This window comes from Pan paniscus, chromosome 23, assembly GCF_029289425.2.
Source record: "Pan paniscus chromosome 23, NHGRI_mPanPan1-v2.0_pri, whole genome shotgun sequence".
In the NCBI taxonomy this organism is placed as follows: domain Eukaryota; kingdom Metazoa; phylum Chordata; class Mammalia; order Primates; family Hominidae; genus Pan; species Pan paniscus.
In genome coordinates, this window is record NC_085927.1 from 47512189 (window position 1) to 47527792 (window position 15604).

The following is a 15604-nucleotide window of genomic DNA, read 5'->3' on the forward strand; positions in this document are numbered from 1 at the left end:
GTTGGCCAGGCTGGTTTTGAACTCCTGGCCTCAAGCGATCCGCCTGCCTCAGTCCCCCAAAGTGCTGGGATTATAGGCATGAGCCACAGTGCTTGGCCACCGTCTTCTCTTTGATCGTTTAAATCTGGAAGGGCCTCGTGGTACCGTGGTGCCTCCATACCAAGCAGCTACTGTTCAGGATACCACAGAGCACTGCGGCTCACACCTTGAATTTCCTGATGAGCAAGACAAATGCTCACATTTCAGGGCACAGGGAGAGAGAAAGACAGCATCAAGCACAGCCACCGGTGCGTTCTCTCTATAGTGTCAGGTGGAGAGGCGCTGCTAAGGGAGGGGGAGCAGGTTAAGGGGGAGCGTGGGGGCTACTTTAGTTGTGGGGCCAGGAAAGACCTCGCTAAGGAAGAGACGACCAAGCAGAGACCCGAAGGCAGTGAGGAATGAGCCTAGGACCCCCTCTGCTTCTCACCCACTCTCTGGCTTCCAGTGGCCAAAGCATCTCATAAAGATCACGTGGCCCGGCACGGTGGCTCACGCCTGTAATCCCAGCACTTTGGGAGGCCGAGGCAGGCGAGATCGAGACCATCCTGGCTAACACAGTGAAACCCCGTCTCTACTAAAAATACAAAAAATTAGCTGGGCGTGTTGGTGGGCGCCTGTAGTCCCAGCTACTCGGGAGGCTGAGGCAAGAGAATGGCGTGAACCCAGGAGGCGGAGCTTGCAGTGAGCCAAGATTGCGCCACTGCACTCCAACCTGGGCAACAGTGCGAGACTCCGTCTCAAAAAAAAAAAAAAAAAGATCACGTGGAGGCAGATTGGGTAACATAGCAAGACTGTGTCTCTACAAAAAATAAATGAGGTCGGTGTGGTGGTGCACACCTGTGGTCCCAGCTACCCAGAAGGCTGTAGTGGGAGGATTTCTTGAGCCTAGGAGGTCGAGGCTGCAGTGAGCAATGATTGTGCCATTGCACTCAGCCTGGGCAACAGAGTGAGATCCTTTCTCAAAAAGAAATGGCCGGGTGTGGTGGCTCACGCCTGTAATCCCAGCACTTTGGGAAGCCAAGGCAGGTAGATCACGTCAGGTCTGGAGTTTGAGACCAGCCTGGCAAACATGGTGAAATCCCATCTCTACTAAAAATGCAAAAAATTAGCCAGGCATGGTAGTGCACACCTGTAATCCCAGCTACTCGGGAGGCTGAGGCAGGAGAATGGCTTGAACCAGGGAGGCAGAGGTTGCAGTGAGCCAAGATCGTGCCATTGCACTCCAGCCTGAGCAACAAGAGCGAAACTCCATCTCAAAAAAAAAAGAAAAAGAAAAAGAAATGGCCGGGTGTGGTGGCTCACACCTGTAATCCCAGCACTTTGGGAGGCTGAAGCAGATGGATCACTTGAAGTCAGGAGTTTGAGACCAGCCTGGCCAACATGGTGAAACCCCATCTCTACTAAAAATGCAAAAAATTAGCAGGGCATGGTGGCGCACGCCTGTAATCTCAGCTACTCAGGAGACCAAGACAGGAGAATCCCATGAACCCAGGAGGCGGAGGTCACAGTGAGCCAAGATCATGCCATCGCATTCCAGCCTGAGCGACAGAGCAAGACTTCTCAACAACAATAACAAAAAAAAACAAGGCTAGGTGGCGCACACTTGTAATCCCAGCACTTTGGGAGGCCGAGGTGGGCAGAAGATCGCTTGAGACCAGGAGTTCAAGAACAACATGACAAAACCCCATCTCTACTACAAAAAAACAACAACAAAAAAATCTGGGCATGGTGGTGTGTGCCTATAATCCCAGCTACTCCAGAGGCTGAGGCAGGATAATTGCTTGAACTTTGGAGGTGGAGGCTGCAGTGAGCCAAGATCGCACCACTGCACTCCAGCCTGGGCGACAGAGTGAGACTCCATCTCAAGAAAAAAAACCACATGGAGGCCCTGAGCTGAGGCAGAGGTCAGGCCCTGTGTCCCACCTCCCATCCTGGCCCTACCTACCAGGCAGGTGGGGCTCCCTCCTGGTCCCTGGAGGAACATGGACTCTGTCACAGGGTCACAAAGCAGCCAGGGGCTCAGTGGATGCAGACCCCAACCAATGCCAGAAGCATCTTCTGGGAGGGGTGCGTGGCATGGGGACAGAGTGATAGAGAGCGAGTGCTGGGAGGATCCGGACTCCACCTGGCAGCTGGAGACTCCTCAGGATTCCATGAGACTTCTGGGAGGTGGCTAAGTCTGCCCCATCCTCTCCTTCCCTCTGCAGGACAGAGTCTGAGGTGCCCCCCAGACCAGCCTCCCCCAAGGCCACCAGGAGTCCCCCGGAGACAGCTGCCCCAGTGGAGGACATGGCTCGGAGGAGTGAGTTGGCTGTGGGAGGGGAGGAGGGGACAGAGGGTGGGCGGGGAGAGAGGACAGGCAGTCCCAGGTCCTCCTATCTTTTTAGGCAGCCAGGGGAGACCAGGAATCAAGGTGATAAAGAGCCCAGGTCTTGCCACCTGGCACTCTGGGTTTAGATTTGAGCTCTTTGACCTTGGGCAGGTGAGTTCACCTGTCTGAGCCTCACCTTCCTCCTCTGTGTAATGGGACAGTGTCTGCACTTACCTTATGGGGCTGCATGGAGCCTGCAGTGGTGCTGCAGGAAGAGTGCCTGGCCCTGGCACACAGCACGTGCCCACTAAGGGGGAGCCGGCGTGAGTACTGGGGTACTGGAGTCCCGTCCCTCCAGAAGCCCAGAGGTCACAGACTACAGTGGAAGGAGGGAGTCTTCAAAGGGCAGTGAAGGGGCTGGGCACAGTGGCTCACACATGTAAACCCAGCACTTTGGGAGGCTGAGACGGGTGGATCACTTGAGGCCAGGAGTTCGAGACCAGCCTGGCCAACATAGTGAAACCTCACCTCTACTAAAAATACAAAAATTAGCTGGGCATGGTTGCGGGTGCCTATCATCCCAGATACTTAGGAGGCTGAGGCAGGAGAATCACTTGAACCCGGGAGGCGGAAGCTGCAGTGAGCAAAGATCACGCCACTGCACTCCAGCCTGGGTGACAAGAATGAGACTCTGTCTCAAAAAAAAAAAGAAAAAAGGCAGTGGCAGCGAAGGAGAGGAGGTGGCAGGGGTGGGAAGAAACCAGGGGCCTCCTTCTGAGCCCCTCTGGCACACTCACCTGTCAATTTGGCCCAGAGCTGACCAGGTGAGAGAGTGACTGACACTCAGTGGAGGCAATGAGCAGTGGACAGCCAGGAATAGGCGGAACAGCTCTGGGAGCCTCGTGACCAGGGCTGGTAGGTAGTCTACAGTAAAATAAAAATGAACAAGATAGGCCGGGGACGGTGGCTTACACCTGTCATCCCAGCACTTTGAGAGGCCGAGGCAGGAGGCTAGCTTGAGCCCTGGAGTTCAAGACCAGCCTGGACAACACAGCGAGACCCTGTCTCAAAATTTAAGAACTTTTAAAAATTCAAAATAAATGGGCAAGATAATTTCAGAGAACAAAAAGTCCTGCGAAGAAAATACAACTGGAAAATGTGACGGAGCAGCTGGGGTGGGGCATGGGGTGGGACTCTAACTAGGGTGCTCGGGGAGGGCCTCCAAGGGGGCAAAGGGCACAAGGAGAGGCCTAGATGATGAGGAGCCAGCCGCAGAAACAGTGTTCCCGGCAGAGGGAACAGCAGATGCAAAGGCTGTGAGGGGGCACGGAGCTTGGTGGATTCACCACAGGCCACGTGGACACTCAGCCTCCCTCACCCTTTCCTTCCTCAACAGCCAAGCGCCCGGCGCCAGCCCGGCCCACCATGCCGCCCCCCCAGGTCTCCGGCTCCCGCTCCTCCCCTCCAGCCCCGCCCTTGCCCCCTGGCTCTGGCAGCCCTGGGACCCCCCAAGCCCTGCCCCGACGTCTGGTTGGCAGCAGCCTCCGAGCCCCCACAGTGCCACCCCCGTTACCCCCCACACCCCCTCAGCCTGCCCGGCGCCAAAGCCGGCGTTCACCAGCCTCCCCCAGCCCGGCCTCCCCAGGTCCAGCCTCCCCCAGCCCAGTCTCTTTGAGTAACCCTGCACAGATGGACCTGGGGGCTGCCACAGCAGAGGGAGGAGCCCCTGAGGCTGTCAGTGGGGTCCCCACTCCCCCAGCTATCCCCCCTCAGCCCCGCCCCAGGAGCCTTGCCTCAGAGACCAACTGAGTGGCTGGTTTCTCCCTAAGCAGCCCTCAGCATCCCCTCCCTCCCCACCTGGCCCTCCCAGGACAGCTCTCGCCCCCCACAAAGGGGCATGGGCCTCCAGCCTTTGCCCACAAGTGCCTCAGTGCCCACTGGGTCGGCCCCCATGGCCAGGAGGGCTCAGAACAATCCTCTATTTCCTGACCTTTTCCTCGTCTACCCTGGGCTTGGGGACCCCCCACCGGACTCTCCACTCTCCGGCAGGTCCTAGGGGAGCCACCGGAAGGAAGGAGAGGTTTCCCTGCTCCTACGGGACTGATTCTTCTCTTGCCGACATGTTTTTTGTAAGGCTGGTAAATAAATTATTTTGGACAAAACTGGAGCAGCTGCCCAAATGATAGTTTTATTTTCTGTCCTTGAAATAAAGAAGCCAATTTTATAAAGGGGAAAACAATACATATTCTTTGCCTCCTTTCTTCCTGTCTGAAGTGAGATCACAGCAGACATTTTTAGAGCTTTCTCTGCACTACATGCTGTGCTGTTCTGTGGATGATTTCCACTTAATCTTCTCCTACTGCAGTAAATACCATTACCTCTTAGCAGTGAGGAGACTGAGGCTCAGACAGAAGTGACCTGCCAAGGTCACACGGCAGTCAGGCAGGGGCCTGGGATTAGAGCCTAGGTCTGACTCCAAAGCCTGGCTTGTCCCTCACATTCTGGGCAATTTACTTAACTTCTTGGTATCCCTTTTCCTCATTTGTGAAACTTTATAACAATGCCCTCCACAGAGGCATTGCTCTCCATTGAAAACCAAAGCACCACCCTTGGCCCACAGAAGCCCCTACCGCTCCCACTGTTTCCTGGACCCCTCACTCTCCTTCCGGGAGGAGGCTGGGAAGCCTCCCCAAGGAGCAGGGATGGATCTGTCCTCAAACCTTCCCTAAATCTGCTCTGTGCCAGGCCCTGAGCTAGCTCCAAGACTTAACCCTACACCCAAAGAGTTCCCGAACAGACAGGCAGAAGCAACCATTAGAATCAAGTGTCTGGCCAGGCACGGTGGCTCATGCCTATAATCCCAGCACTGGGAGCCTGAGGCAGGAGGATCACTTGAGCCCAGGAGTTCTAGACCAGCCTGGACAACATAGTGAGACCCTGTCTCTACAAAAAAAAATTTTTTAATTAACTGGGTGTAGTGGCGTGTGCCTGTAGTCTCAGCAACTAGGAAGGCTGAGGCAGGAGGATCGCTTGAGCCCAGGAGTTGGAGGCTTCAGTGAGCAGTGATCATGCCACTGCACTCCAGCCTGGGTGACGGTGTAAGACCCTGTCTCAAAAACAAAAAAAATCAAGTGTCATTGCACTGGGAGCCCATATTAGCCAAGTTAGGGGTGGCCATATAACCTAGACTCATGGTATGGGGTGGGTGGTTAAGAACGGCTTCCTGGAGAAGGTGATATTTAAGGGAAGTCTTTCAGGAGCTGACCTGAAGGTGAATTTTGTTTATTTTTATTTATTTATTTTATTTATTTATTTATTTATTTATTTTTTGAGATGGAGTCTCGCTCTGTTGCCCAGGCCGGAGTGCATTGGCGTGATCTCAGGTCGCTGCAAGCTCCGCCTCCTGGGTTCAAGCAATTCTCCTGCCTCAGCCTCCCGAGTAGCTGGGACTACAGGCACCCGCCACCACGCCTAGCTAATTTTTTTCTTTTTTTTTTTTTTTTTGTATTTTTAGTAGAGACGGGGTTTCACCGTAGCCAGGATGGTCTCGATCTCCTGACCTCGTGATCCGCCCACCTCAGCCTCCCAAAGTGCTGGGATTACAGGCGTGAGCCACCGAGCCCGGCCCTGAAGGTGGAATTTTTAAAGGAAAAAGGAACATTCAGGCCAAGGAGACTATGCAAAGGCCAGGAGCAAAAGGCTTAGGGCACTTGGGGAATAGGAGCTAGTTGAGCTTCCAAGGTTGGGTACAAGGTACAGTTTTTCCCAAGTCTTTGGAGCTCCAGTTGCTCCTGGGGGTCACAGCCTTATCTGAAGTTGGCAGACAACTTCAAAACTGTGACACCACAGCTCACAATTCATTCATCCCCACACTGCAGACCAGTGGCTCCTCAAAGGTCCCAAGACCTGTGGTTGCTTCCAGATCACAAGGCCTCCTCCCTAAGACAGAGACCCAGCCAACCTGGGTCACCCCATTACTATCCTGGGCAATTGGCCACGACCATTCTGGATCCTGCCCTCCCGGGGCGTGCTGCAGTGACAGCCTACCAGCCTCTAGCCCAGTGCTTCCCTACCCTATCCTAGCTCACGGTAGAATCCCTGGAATTAAACCAACTAACCAACAAACCAAAAAATGCCCAGTCTTCACCCAAAACACTTACAAGAGAATCTGTCCTGCTACACATCGGTGATTTCAAAAGCATTTGTCAAGACATTGAACTGTACATTTAAGATCTATGCATTTTACTATATGTAAATGATATCTGAAAATAAGTTCCCAGGGGACTCTAACGCAGTGTGAAGAACTACTGGTCTAGACCGAGGGCTCCAGCACCCAAGAAGACACCATGTGCCTCGTACCCCATCGTACCCACACGTTTCTTGGGACTTCGCTCTGAACTGGAGCGTCCACGATTCAGGGGGCAATGAGATTTGACCCAAAGGCAGTTCATTTAACATCTGTTTTTCTCCCAGCAACCAGCTCGCCTAAGCTTCTGATTGGCTGGAGGGAGCGGGGCCTTTCGCCTCGCGTTTTGTTTGTAGATTCTTATTGGTTAAGAAGAGCGTCAGTCTCCCACCCCGTAAGAGTGTAGTCGGCGTTGAAACTCGGCGGCGACTGGTCCAGCAGAACCAGGGACGGGGAGAAGGATCAAGCTAGCTCTTCATTGGTCCCTTCCCCTCGGTGTTGGCCACGAATCCGCCCCTCTCTCCAAGTTCCGTTAGCTCGCGGCTTCGCTCCTCTCCCAGACTCTCGCCCCCATTGGCTGCAGGCCACGCCGTCGCCCCGCCCCCCGGTCCTTCCAGCGCGCCAATTGGCGGCTGCGTGGAACGTGCCAGGGCGAGCGCGCCGTGCCCGCGGAGAGAGCGCGGCGCGGGAGGCCGGCGGCCGGCCGGCTGCATGGCGCGCTGCGAGAGGCTGCGCGGAGCGGCCCTGCGCGACGTGCTGGGCCGGGCGCAGGGGGTCCTGTTCGACTGTGACGGGGTGCTGTGGAATGGCGAGCGCGCCGTGCCGGGCGCCCCGGAGCTGCTGGAGCGGCTGGCGCGGGCCGGCAAGGCGGCTTTGTTTGTGAGCAACAACAGCCGGCGCGCGCGACCCGAGCTGGCCCTGCGCTTCGCGCGCCTCGGCTTCGGGGGGCTGCGCGCCGAGCAGCTCTTCAGCTCCGCGCTGTGCGCCGCGCGCCTGCTGCGCCAGCGCCTGCCCGGGCCTCCGGACGCGCCGGGCGCCGTGTTCGTGCTGGGCGGCGAGGGGCTGCGCGCCGAGCTGCGCGCCGCGGGGCTGCGCCTGGCCGGGGACCCGAGCGCGGGGGACGGCGCGGCCCCGCGCGTGCGCGCCGTGCTTGTGGGCTACGACGAGCACTTCTCCTTCGCCAAGCTGAGGGAGGCGTGCGCGCACCTGCGCGACCCCGAGTGCCTACTCGTGGCCACCGACCGTGACCCATGGCACCCGCTGAGCGACGGCAGCCGGACCCCTGGTGAGCGCGGGAATGGCGGGGAAACTGAGATGGGGGCGACCTGTGCATTCGCCTCCACGCCTAAGGGTGAGGGGCGGGGAAGAGGCGTCTCCAGGTGGCAGGTGGGGAACAGGAGAGTGCGAGGAAGGCCCAGGGTGCTTTGGTATGGGGGAGGGGGTTGATCCCTGTAGCCGTCATCCTGTGAGGCGCAGCAGTGTGGTCCCTGTTGGACAGATGAGGAAACTGAGGCCCTTTGTAACTTAGGGAGTTGGGCGCAATTCTGCCCTACCCACCATCGGGGTGGGGTTGGAGAGGAAGCCTGGGAGGATTGTGCCCCTGTGTGAGGGTTGAAACACCATTCTCAGAGGCAGGGTGTAGGCAGGTGTGTGGGGAGCAAAGGCGGTGGAGTTCGACCTCAGTTCCAGGTCCAGCTCCAGCTCCACAGCTGTGTAATCGTGTTCAGTTACATAACCTCCAAGCATCTCTGCCTGGGTGAAAAATGGCAGTGCTCAGCATGCCCGGTGACGGTGATCAGGGTGAGTGCCTGGCACATAGTAGGTGTTCAGATGATGTAAGTTGTAGCCAGAGTCCCCCATGTTACAGAGAACTTAATGAAACAGCTTTGTGTGTGTTCTTCTTTGGTTTCCAAATTACTCTGGAGATGGAAGTTATTGTCCCATTTCTCAAGTAAAGAGACTGAGGCAGCCGGATACAGTGGCAACAGCCTGTAGTCCCAGCTACTCGAGAGGCTGAGGCGGGAGGATTGCTTGAGCCTAGGAGGTCAAGGCTGTAGTGTGCTATCATTGCATCTGTGAAAAGCCACTGTACTTCAGCATTGGCAACATAGTGAGACCTTATCTCTAAAAGAAGAGGAAAGAAACTGAGACTAAGAGGAGGGAAGTGAGCTGCCCAAGAACAGATAGAGTGAGCCCCTCCACCTCCTGTGTCCCCACACACCTGCCTCCATCCTGCCTCTGGGAATTGGTGTTTCAGCCCTCACACATAGGGACAGTCCTCCCAGGCTTCCCCTCCAACCCTCCAACCCCACCCCAATGATGGGTGGGGCAGAATTCTGCCAGCAACTCTCTGGCAGAGTGATAGAGCGCGGGAACCTGAATTTGGCTTTTGTGACACCGACCTCCAGGGCACTCTTCACTGCTGTCATCTTGCGAGTTCAGCCCTGCAGGGGAGGCAGAAGCAAAAGGAGGCTCCTCCATTGTGGAGGGTTTGAGTTAGACAGGAGCAGGTGGCAGCAGAGGCTAATTGGTAGTGGTCAGTGTGTGTGGACAGGTTAATAGCCCAGTCAGTATACTGGGGCCGTGGACAGATCTCTGTCACTCCCTCTCTGTTGGCCACTGACCCGGACAGTCATTGATATTAAATCCTGGGGGTACAGGATGGTATTGAGTGGAGAGAAGTAGACACAGGATTATGGTGGGGTGCTGAGCAGGGCCTAGTGCCAGGGGCACCTAGGAAGACTTCCTGGAGGAGGCATGATGCAGGGCAGTGATAATACACCAGGAGATGTAAACCCAGTGTTATGGCATGGCAGAAAGGGATTCCGTAGTCCTTGGCCTCTCCTGGCTGTGCTGCACACCTGCTTGGTATGTGGGCGGGCTCACCTCAGCCTCAGTTTCCCTATAAATCTGTGTTGAGGGCTCTCTGGTCAGGGCTGTCAGCGGCAGCAGCTCCTGCCTGCCTTAGGCTATGCTATGAAAAGTTTTTCCCAGGAGGCCTCAAGGCTCAGGTTAAGGCTGTGGGTTAAGAAGTTCCCCAGGGCTCAGGAAGGCTGGTTGTCAAGGAGCTAGGGAGAAACCAGGCCCTGCCCACACCTGCCTTGCAGGCCTCTGTGGAATCCAGACCCCTTTGGTCTCAGTAGCCACCTGGCTGTGCCCACCCATCCTGCTGTCACTCCCATAGCCTAGAGGGGGAGGCAGAGGCTTAACAAATACAGCGCTGCGATCATGTTTGTGCACAGCTTGATGCAGCTTTCAAACGATGTGGTGTGGTGTGGTGTGTGTGTGTGGTGTGGTGTGGTGTGGTGTGACAATATTAATAAAAGCCCCCATGATGCGTATGTCTGAAATAATGCAAATATCTCACCCCCAACTCCTCCTCCCCTGCCCCAGGGACCTCCGAAATTGTGTGTTTATCTTGTCACCACATGGCAGCCACTTGAGCTGACAAATAGAAAGGCCTGCTGTCTTAGGAATACGTCATCAGCATAACATGCAGAGCGGTGTATTACAGAGTGGAGGGGAGTGGAATGATGGTGGCCTGGGAGACGGCGATGTTCCCAGATGCCCCTGCTAGGAGGCTCGCTCCCCTGAGGTCAGGATCTTTGTAGTGTTGACTGCTCTATCCCGTGTCTGGCATGTAGTTGGGCCTTAGTAAATATTAGCTGAATGAAGGATGTGGGACACAGGGCCCAAAGGTGAACAGCTCCATCCTGGTGGGGAAGGACAGAGTTGGGGCCATTCTTGAGCTCAGAAGAACATTTTGGGATGACTCAGTGGAAGCCCTTTCTGTCCCAGAAGGAATCGCTCACCAACGGAGCACATGGCTTTTATTCTCTCTCTTTTTCTTTAATTTTTTTTTTTTTTTTTTTTTTTTTTTTTGAAACAGAGTCTTGCTCTGTCACCCAGGCTGGAGTGCAGTGGCCTGATGTTGGCTCACTGCAACCTCTGCCTCCCAGGTTCAAGCGATTCTCCTGCCTCAGCCTCCCCAGTAGCTGGGATTACAGGTACCCACCACCACACGCAGCTAATTTTTATTCTCTACCAAGTTCTTAAAATAGGCAGGTCACAAGATGTCAGATGAGGGGAGAACTCCCAGGGGTGTTGCCCTGGGCCAGCCTGAAAGCATGAGTTCTGGCCCACCTCGGCCTTGATCTTGTGAGCCTGGGAAGTTTCTCTTCCTCATCTGGGGACAGCAGGGCTGAGGATTCTTGCTCTCCCCGCCTGTTTTCTCCTTAGTTCCCCTTCCCCATCTTTGCCTTTGGCTTAACTGAGTGGAGTGTTGTCAGCCTTGGGAAGGGAGACAGGAGGCCCAGAGCATTTGGGGTCAGACCAGTGGTGCGCTGAGAAACATGGAATAGCAGGGAAAGCCATGATTATACCATGTGCTGGCTTCTGTGGTGTAAATACTCCCAGTACAGCCGATCTTGAGCTACCAACGTGAAGTCAGTCCCTGAACATGGGGTCAGGAAGAGATGTGCAGTAGCACACACCTTCATACGGGATTTCCACCATCACAGGTACGGTGGAACCTCAAGAGCAAAAAGAGCAGAGGCTAGTGTGGTTCAGTAACTAAGAAGTGATGAGTTTTGAGAACTTACTACCTTCGTTTTAAACATTATCATTTAGGCCGGCCACAGTGGCGCACGCCTGTAATCCCAGCACTTTGGGAGGCCGAGGCAGTGGATCACTTGAGGTCAGGTGTTCGAGACCACCCTGGCCAACATGGTGAAACTCTGTCTCCACTAAAAATACAAAAATTAGCTGGGTGTGGTGACACGTGCCTGTAATCCCAGCTACTTGGGAGGCTGAGGCAGGAGAATGGCTTGAACCCAGGAGGCAGAGGTTGCTGTGAGCTGAGATCGCTCCATTGCACTCCAGCCTGGGTGACAGAGCGAGACTCCACCTCTAAATAAATAAATAAATAAATAAAAGATTACCATGGGCTGGTCACAGTGGCTCACACCTGTAATCCCAGCACTTTGGGAGGCAGAGGCGGGTGGATCACGAACGAGGTCAGGAGATCGAGACCATTCTGGCTAACACGGTGAAACCCCATCTCTACTAAAAAAATACAAAAAAATTTAGCTGGGCATGGTGGCGGGCGCCTGTAGTCCCGGCTACTCGGGAGGCTGAGGCAGGAGAATGGCGTGAACCCGGGAGGTGGAGCTTGCAGTGAGCCGAGATGACGCCACTGCACTTAAGCCTGGGCGACAGAGGGAGACTGTCTCAAAAAAAAAAAAATTATCATATAGTTGTAAGTTTGTAAGCTGACTTTTTTTTGAGACAGGGTCTCGCTCTGTCACCCAGGCTGAAGTGCAGTGGCAAGATCACACAGCTCACTTTAACCTCAAACTCCTGGGCTCAGGCACTCCTCCTGCCTCAGCCTCCTGAGTAGCTGGGACTGCAGGTATATGCCACCGTACCCCACTATAATCCTGTGTCTACTTCTCTTCACTCAATACCATCCTGTACCCCCAGGATTTAATATCAATGACTGTCCGGGTCAGTGGCCAGCAGAGAGGGAGTGACAGAGATCTGTCCACACCCCCAGTCTACTCACTGGGCTATTAACCTGTCCACACACACTGACCACTGCCAATTAGCCTCTGCTGCCACCTGCTTTTGTCTGACTCAAACCCTCCACTATGGAGGGGCCTTCTTTTGCTCCCGCCTCCCCTGCAGGGCCAAATTCGCAAGATGACAGCAATGAAGAGTGCCCTGGACCGGATGTCGGTGTTACAGAGGCCAATAATTTTTTTATTTTTCGTAGAGACGGAGTTTCATGGTGCAGGCTGGGCCTTTTATTTATTTATTTTAAATGCAGCTGTGCCTGGAATACGTTGACTTTTTTTTTTTTTTTTTTTTTTTTTTGAGTCAGAGCCTAGCTCTGGCGCCCAGACTGGAATGCTGCAGTGGCGTCATCTCAGCTCACCGCAGCCTCCGCCTCCCGGGCTTAAGTGATTCTCCTGCCCCAGCCTCCCGAATAGCTGGGATTACAGGCATGCGCCGCCGCGCCTGGCTAATTTTTGTGTTTTTAGTAGAGACGGATTTTTACCATGTTGGTCGGGCTGGTCTTGAATTCCTGACCTCAGATGATCCGCCTGCCTCAGACTCCCAAAGTCCTGGGATTACAGGCGTGAGCCACGGCGCCCAGCCAGCTTTTCTTTTTTTTTTAATTTTTAAAATATGTATGTATATTTATTTAAGTAGAGATGGGATCTCCCTGTTGCCCAGGCTGGTCTTGAACTCCTGGGCTCAAGCAATCCTCCCACCTGTGCTTCCCAAAGTGCTGGGATTACAGGCATGGGCCACTGTACCCAGCCATAAGGTGACTCTTAATAGTACCTTCCTTTAACAACCAGCTCATAAAATTCCTGCATAGGAAACAATCTGTACTCCCAGGTCAGAGCTGGGTTGGACCCACCCAAATGCAAATCCTTTTGCTGCCACTTATGAAGCTGTACAACCCTGGGCAAATTACTTAATGTCCCTGAGCCTTGGCATTCTCTTCTGTAAAATGGGCTTCCAGAAACACCCAGCACAGGCCAGGCAGTTTAGAATGTGCTTAGTAAATGGTGATTATCATCATTTGTTCAGGGACATTAGCATGAAGGCCGAATGTTCTGGCACAAAGACACATCTGTGGGACAGGCACAGTGGACTTATTGTGTGAGGCAGGATGGTACTGGGCTGGAAGACAGGACTGTCCTTTAGTTCTAAACAGTCCTCCTATTGTTGGACACTTGGGAGTGTTCCACAGTTTGGCTTATCAGTTACTGTAGCCACAGACGTCTTCCAGCCTGCAGCTTTTTGTCTCCAGCTGGAATTCTCTTCTTGTGATTACTTTCCCGGGGGAGGCGGACTGGGTCAGAGGTGCGAACATTTCTGTGTCCCGCTGTGTTCCAAAGGGGCTGTGCCAGTTTCTGACGCCAGCCGCATGAATTCCTGCAGCAGTAACCACAACTGCTATTTGTTAAGTGCTGTTCCATTTACAAAGCACTTGCCCCTGTGTTGCCCAGCGCCCGTTTGGAGGTAGGCGTTAACTTGGATTCCGCTTTCGCAGGAGTCCGGAGAAACTCGGGGTGGTTGAGTGGTTTGTCCAAAGGTCCACGGCTGTCAGGGTGAAATCGCGAACCTCAGGCAGGACTGACCGAGCCAGGCCCTGTTTACCTGCAGTAGCTCCACGCATCCTCACAGTACCCACATGAGATAAGTGCCGTAGACATCCCCATATTAGAGATGGGGAAACCAAGGCACAGAGAGGTTAGCTAGCCTGCCAAGAACGGTGGAGATGGAGTCCAGATGCCGGCATCTGGTTGCCGTCTCTACCCTTAACCACTACAGTGAGACTCGGAAGTGGGCTTTCTGGCTCGTGTCAGCAGCCGATTTGACCCTGGCACAATCCACCTCCCTGGACTTCCAGTTTCAGGGCCTGACGCTGTCCCTGCCGCCCTCCTGCTGACTGCGTCTCCATCTCCCTACAGGCACCGGGAGCCTGGCCGCTGCAGTGGAGACGGCCTCGGGACGCCAGGCCCTGGTGGTGGGCAAGCCCAGCCCCTACATGTTCGAGTGCATCACGGAGAACTTCAGCATCGACCCCGCACGCACGCTTATGGTGGGTGACCGCCTGGAGACCGACATCCTCTTTGGCCACCGCTGCGGCATGACCACTGTGCTCACGCTCACAGGAGTCTCCCGCCTAGAAGAGGCCCAGGCCTACCTAGCGGCCGGCCAGCACGACCTCGTGCCCCATTACTATGTGGAGAGCATCGCAGACTTGACAGAGGGGTTGGAGGACTGAGCCCACTGCACCTGCAGCCACAGGCCCACCCCTCCCCACTCCCTGATCCCGTAGGTGGAGGCGATGGGTCACGAGCCATGTTAAGCACAACCGGCTCCTTGGTCCGGTTCTGCACCGGGGTGGGGCTGGGACCCGGGGAATGTTTGAGGGCCCTTGCAGCCCCCTCCCAGCAGTGGCTGGGCACTCTTTGCTGCCCCAGAAGCTGGTCCCCTATGGATTCATCTTGGCCTGACCCAGCCAGGTGGCCTTATTTCTTCCCTGTCACCTCCCCTCCTTGAAATCTGGGCCCTGGTGCCTGCTGAAGATTCCCTCTATCCCTGGCACTTAGTCTTCTCCCCCTTCCCTGGGGCTTCTAGAGCTCTCTCTGCCCCTCAGGTCCTGGCCCTTGGGTCCTTGTCAACCAGAGGTCTAGGGAACCACAACCCTTATTGTCCTGGGTGGACCAATCCAAAGGCTAAGTGATAGTGACTTATCAGTGTTGGGTCCTGTGGGGTACCAGTTTAGGTTCCTAAGTAACAGTGACCCTTTCATGTCCTGGACCAATCGGAAGCCTAAGTGACGACCCTCGCATGTCCTAGGTCCCCGGGTGGACCCATCAGGACCCCAAGTGATAGTGACCCAGTGGTCTTTTAGATCCTCAGTAGAACAGTCCAGAAGCCTGAGAGACAGTGGCCCCTTGATAATCTGGGTCTCACGGGACCAGCTAGGGGTCCAGGTTTCAGTCAGTAAATAAGAGTGGTCCACGTCCTAAAGACACCCCTCCTTTACAAAGACTTGTGATGCTCTGGGGCTTCTGTGGCCAAGCCCCACCCTTTCCTGGTCATGGTACCCGTACAGCGTTGATGGCCACAGCTCGAAGGGGGGCTTTCGTGTCTCCCTGTGCGGTCAGTGTTTTCAGTACCACCTCTCTCCCGTGCCCACTTGGCTATTTACTTATTTATTTATTGTGTGCCAGTGATGGTGGGTGGGGGCTGGGCCTTCCCCGCCACCTCCACCCCTGTTGTGACCTGTCCTTCCGTACTTAATAAAGTGCGCGTGGGAGTGTTCACCTGTGTTTGAGTCCATGTTTGGGGAGGGAGGAGGACCCCCTGCTGGAGTGTGCTCTCCCTGGACCTGGCCCGCCACATTGTTCTCTGCATGAAATGACCCATTCCTGTTCCTGAGTGTCTTCTGTGTGTAGCGATACTTTGAGTCAAGAGCGCTTTATAGCCAGGCGCGGTGACTCACGCTTGTAATCCCAGCACTTTGGGAGGCCAAGGTGGGT

At 54.9% G+C, this 15604-nt stretch overlaps 1 protein-coding gene across 5 annotated transcripts in view; it reads left to right on the plus strand.

Annotated features, from left to right (window-relative positions):
- LOC100968722 (chronophin) overlaps window positions 1-15386 on the plus strand; it is a 32257-nt gene extending 16871 nt beyond the window's left edge. For 2 of the 5 annotated variants that reach the window (XM_055105661.2, XM_034948940.3), the window contains 2 exons: window positions 2247-2341; window positions 3747-4517. In XM_055105661.2, coding sequence (XP_054961636.2) covers window positions 2247-2341; window positions 3747-4159 — 508 coding nt within the window. In that variant the 3' untranslated portion in view covers window positions 4160-4517. Of the gene's footprint in view, window positions 1-2246; window positions 2342-3746; window positions 4592-5867; window positions 7822-14023 lie in introns of those variants that run through there. The other 3 variants (XM_024927094.4, XM_024927095.4, XM_034948941.3) reach the window with 3 other exon arrangements.
- The last annotated feature ends 218 nt before the right edge of the window (window positions 15387-15604 follow it).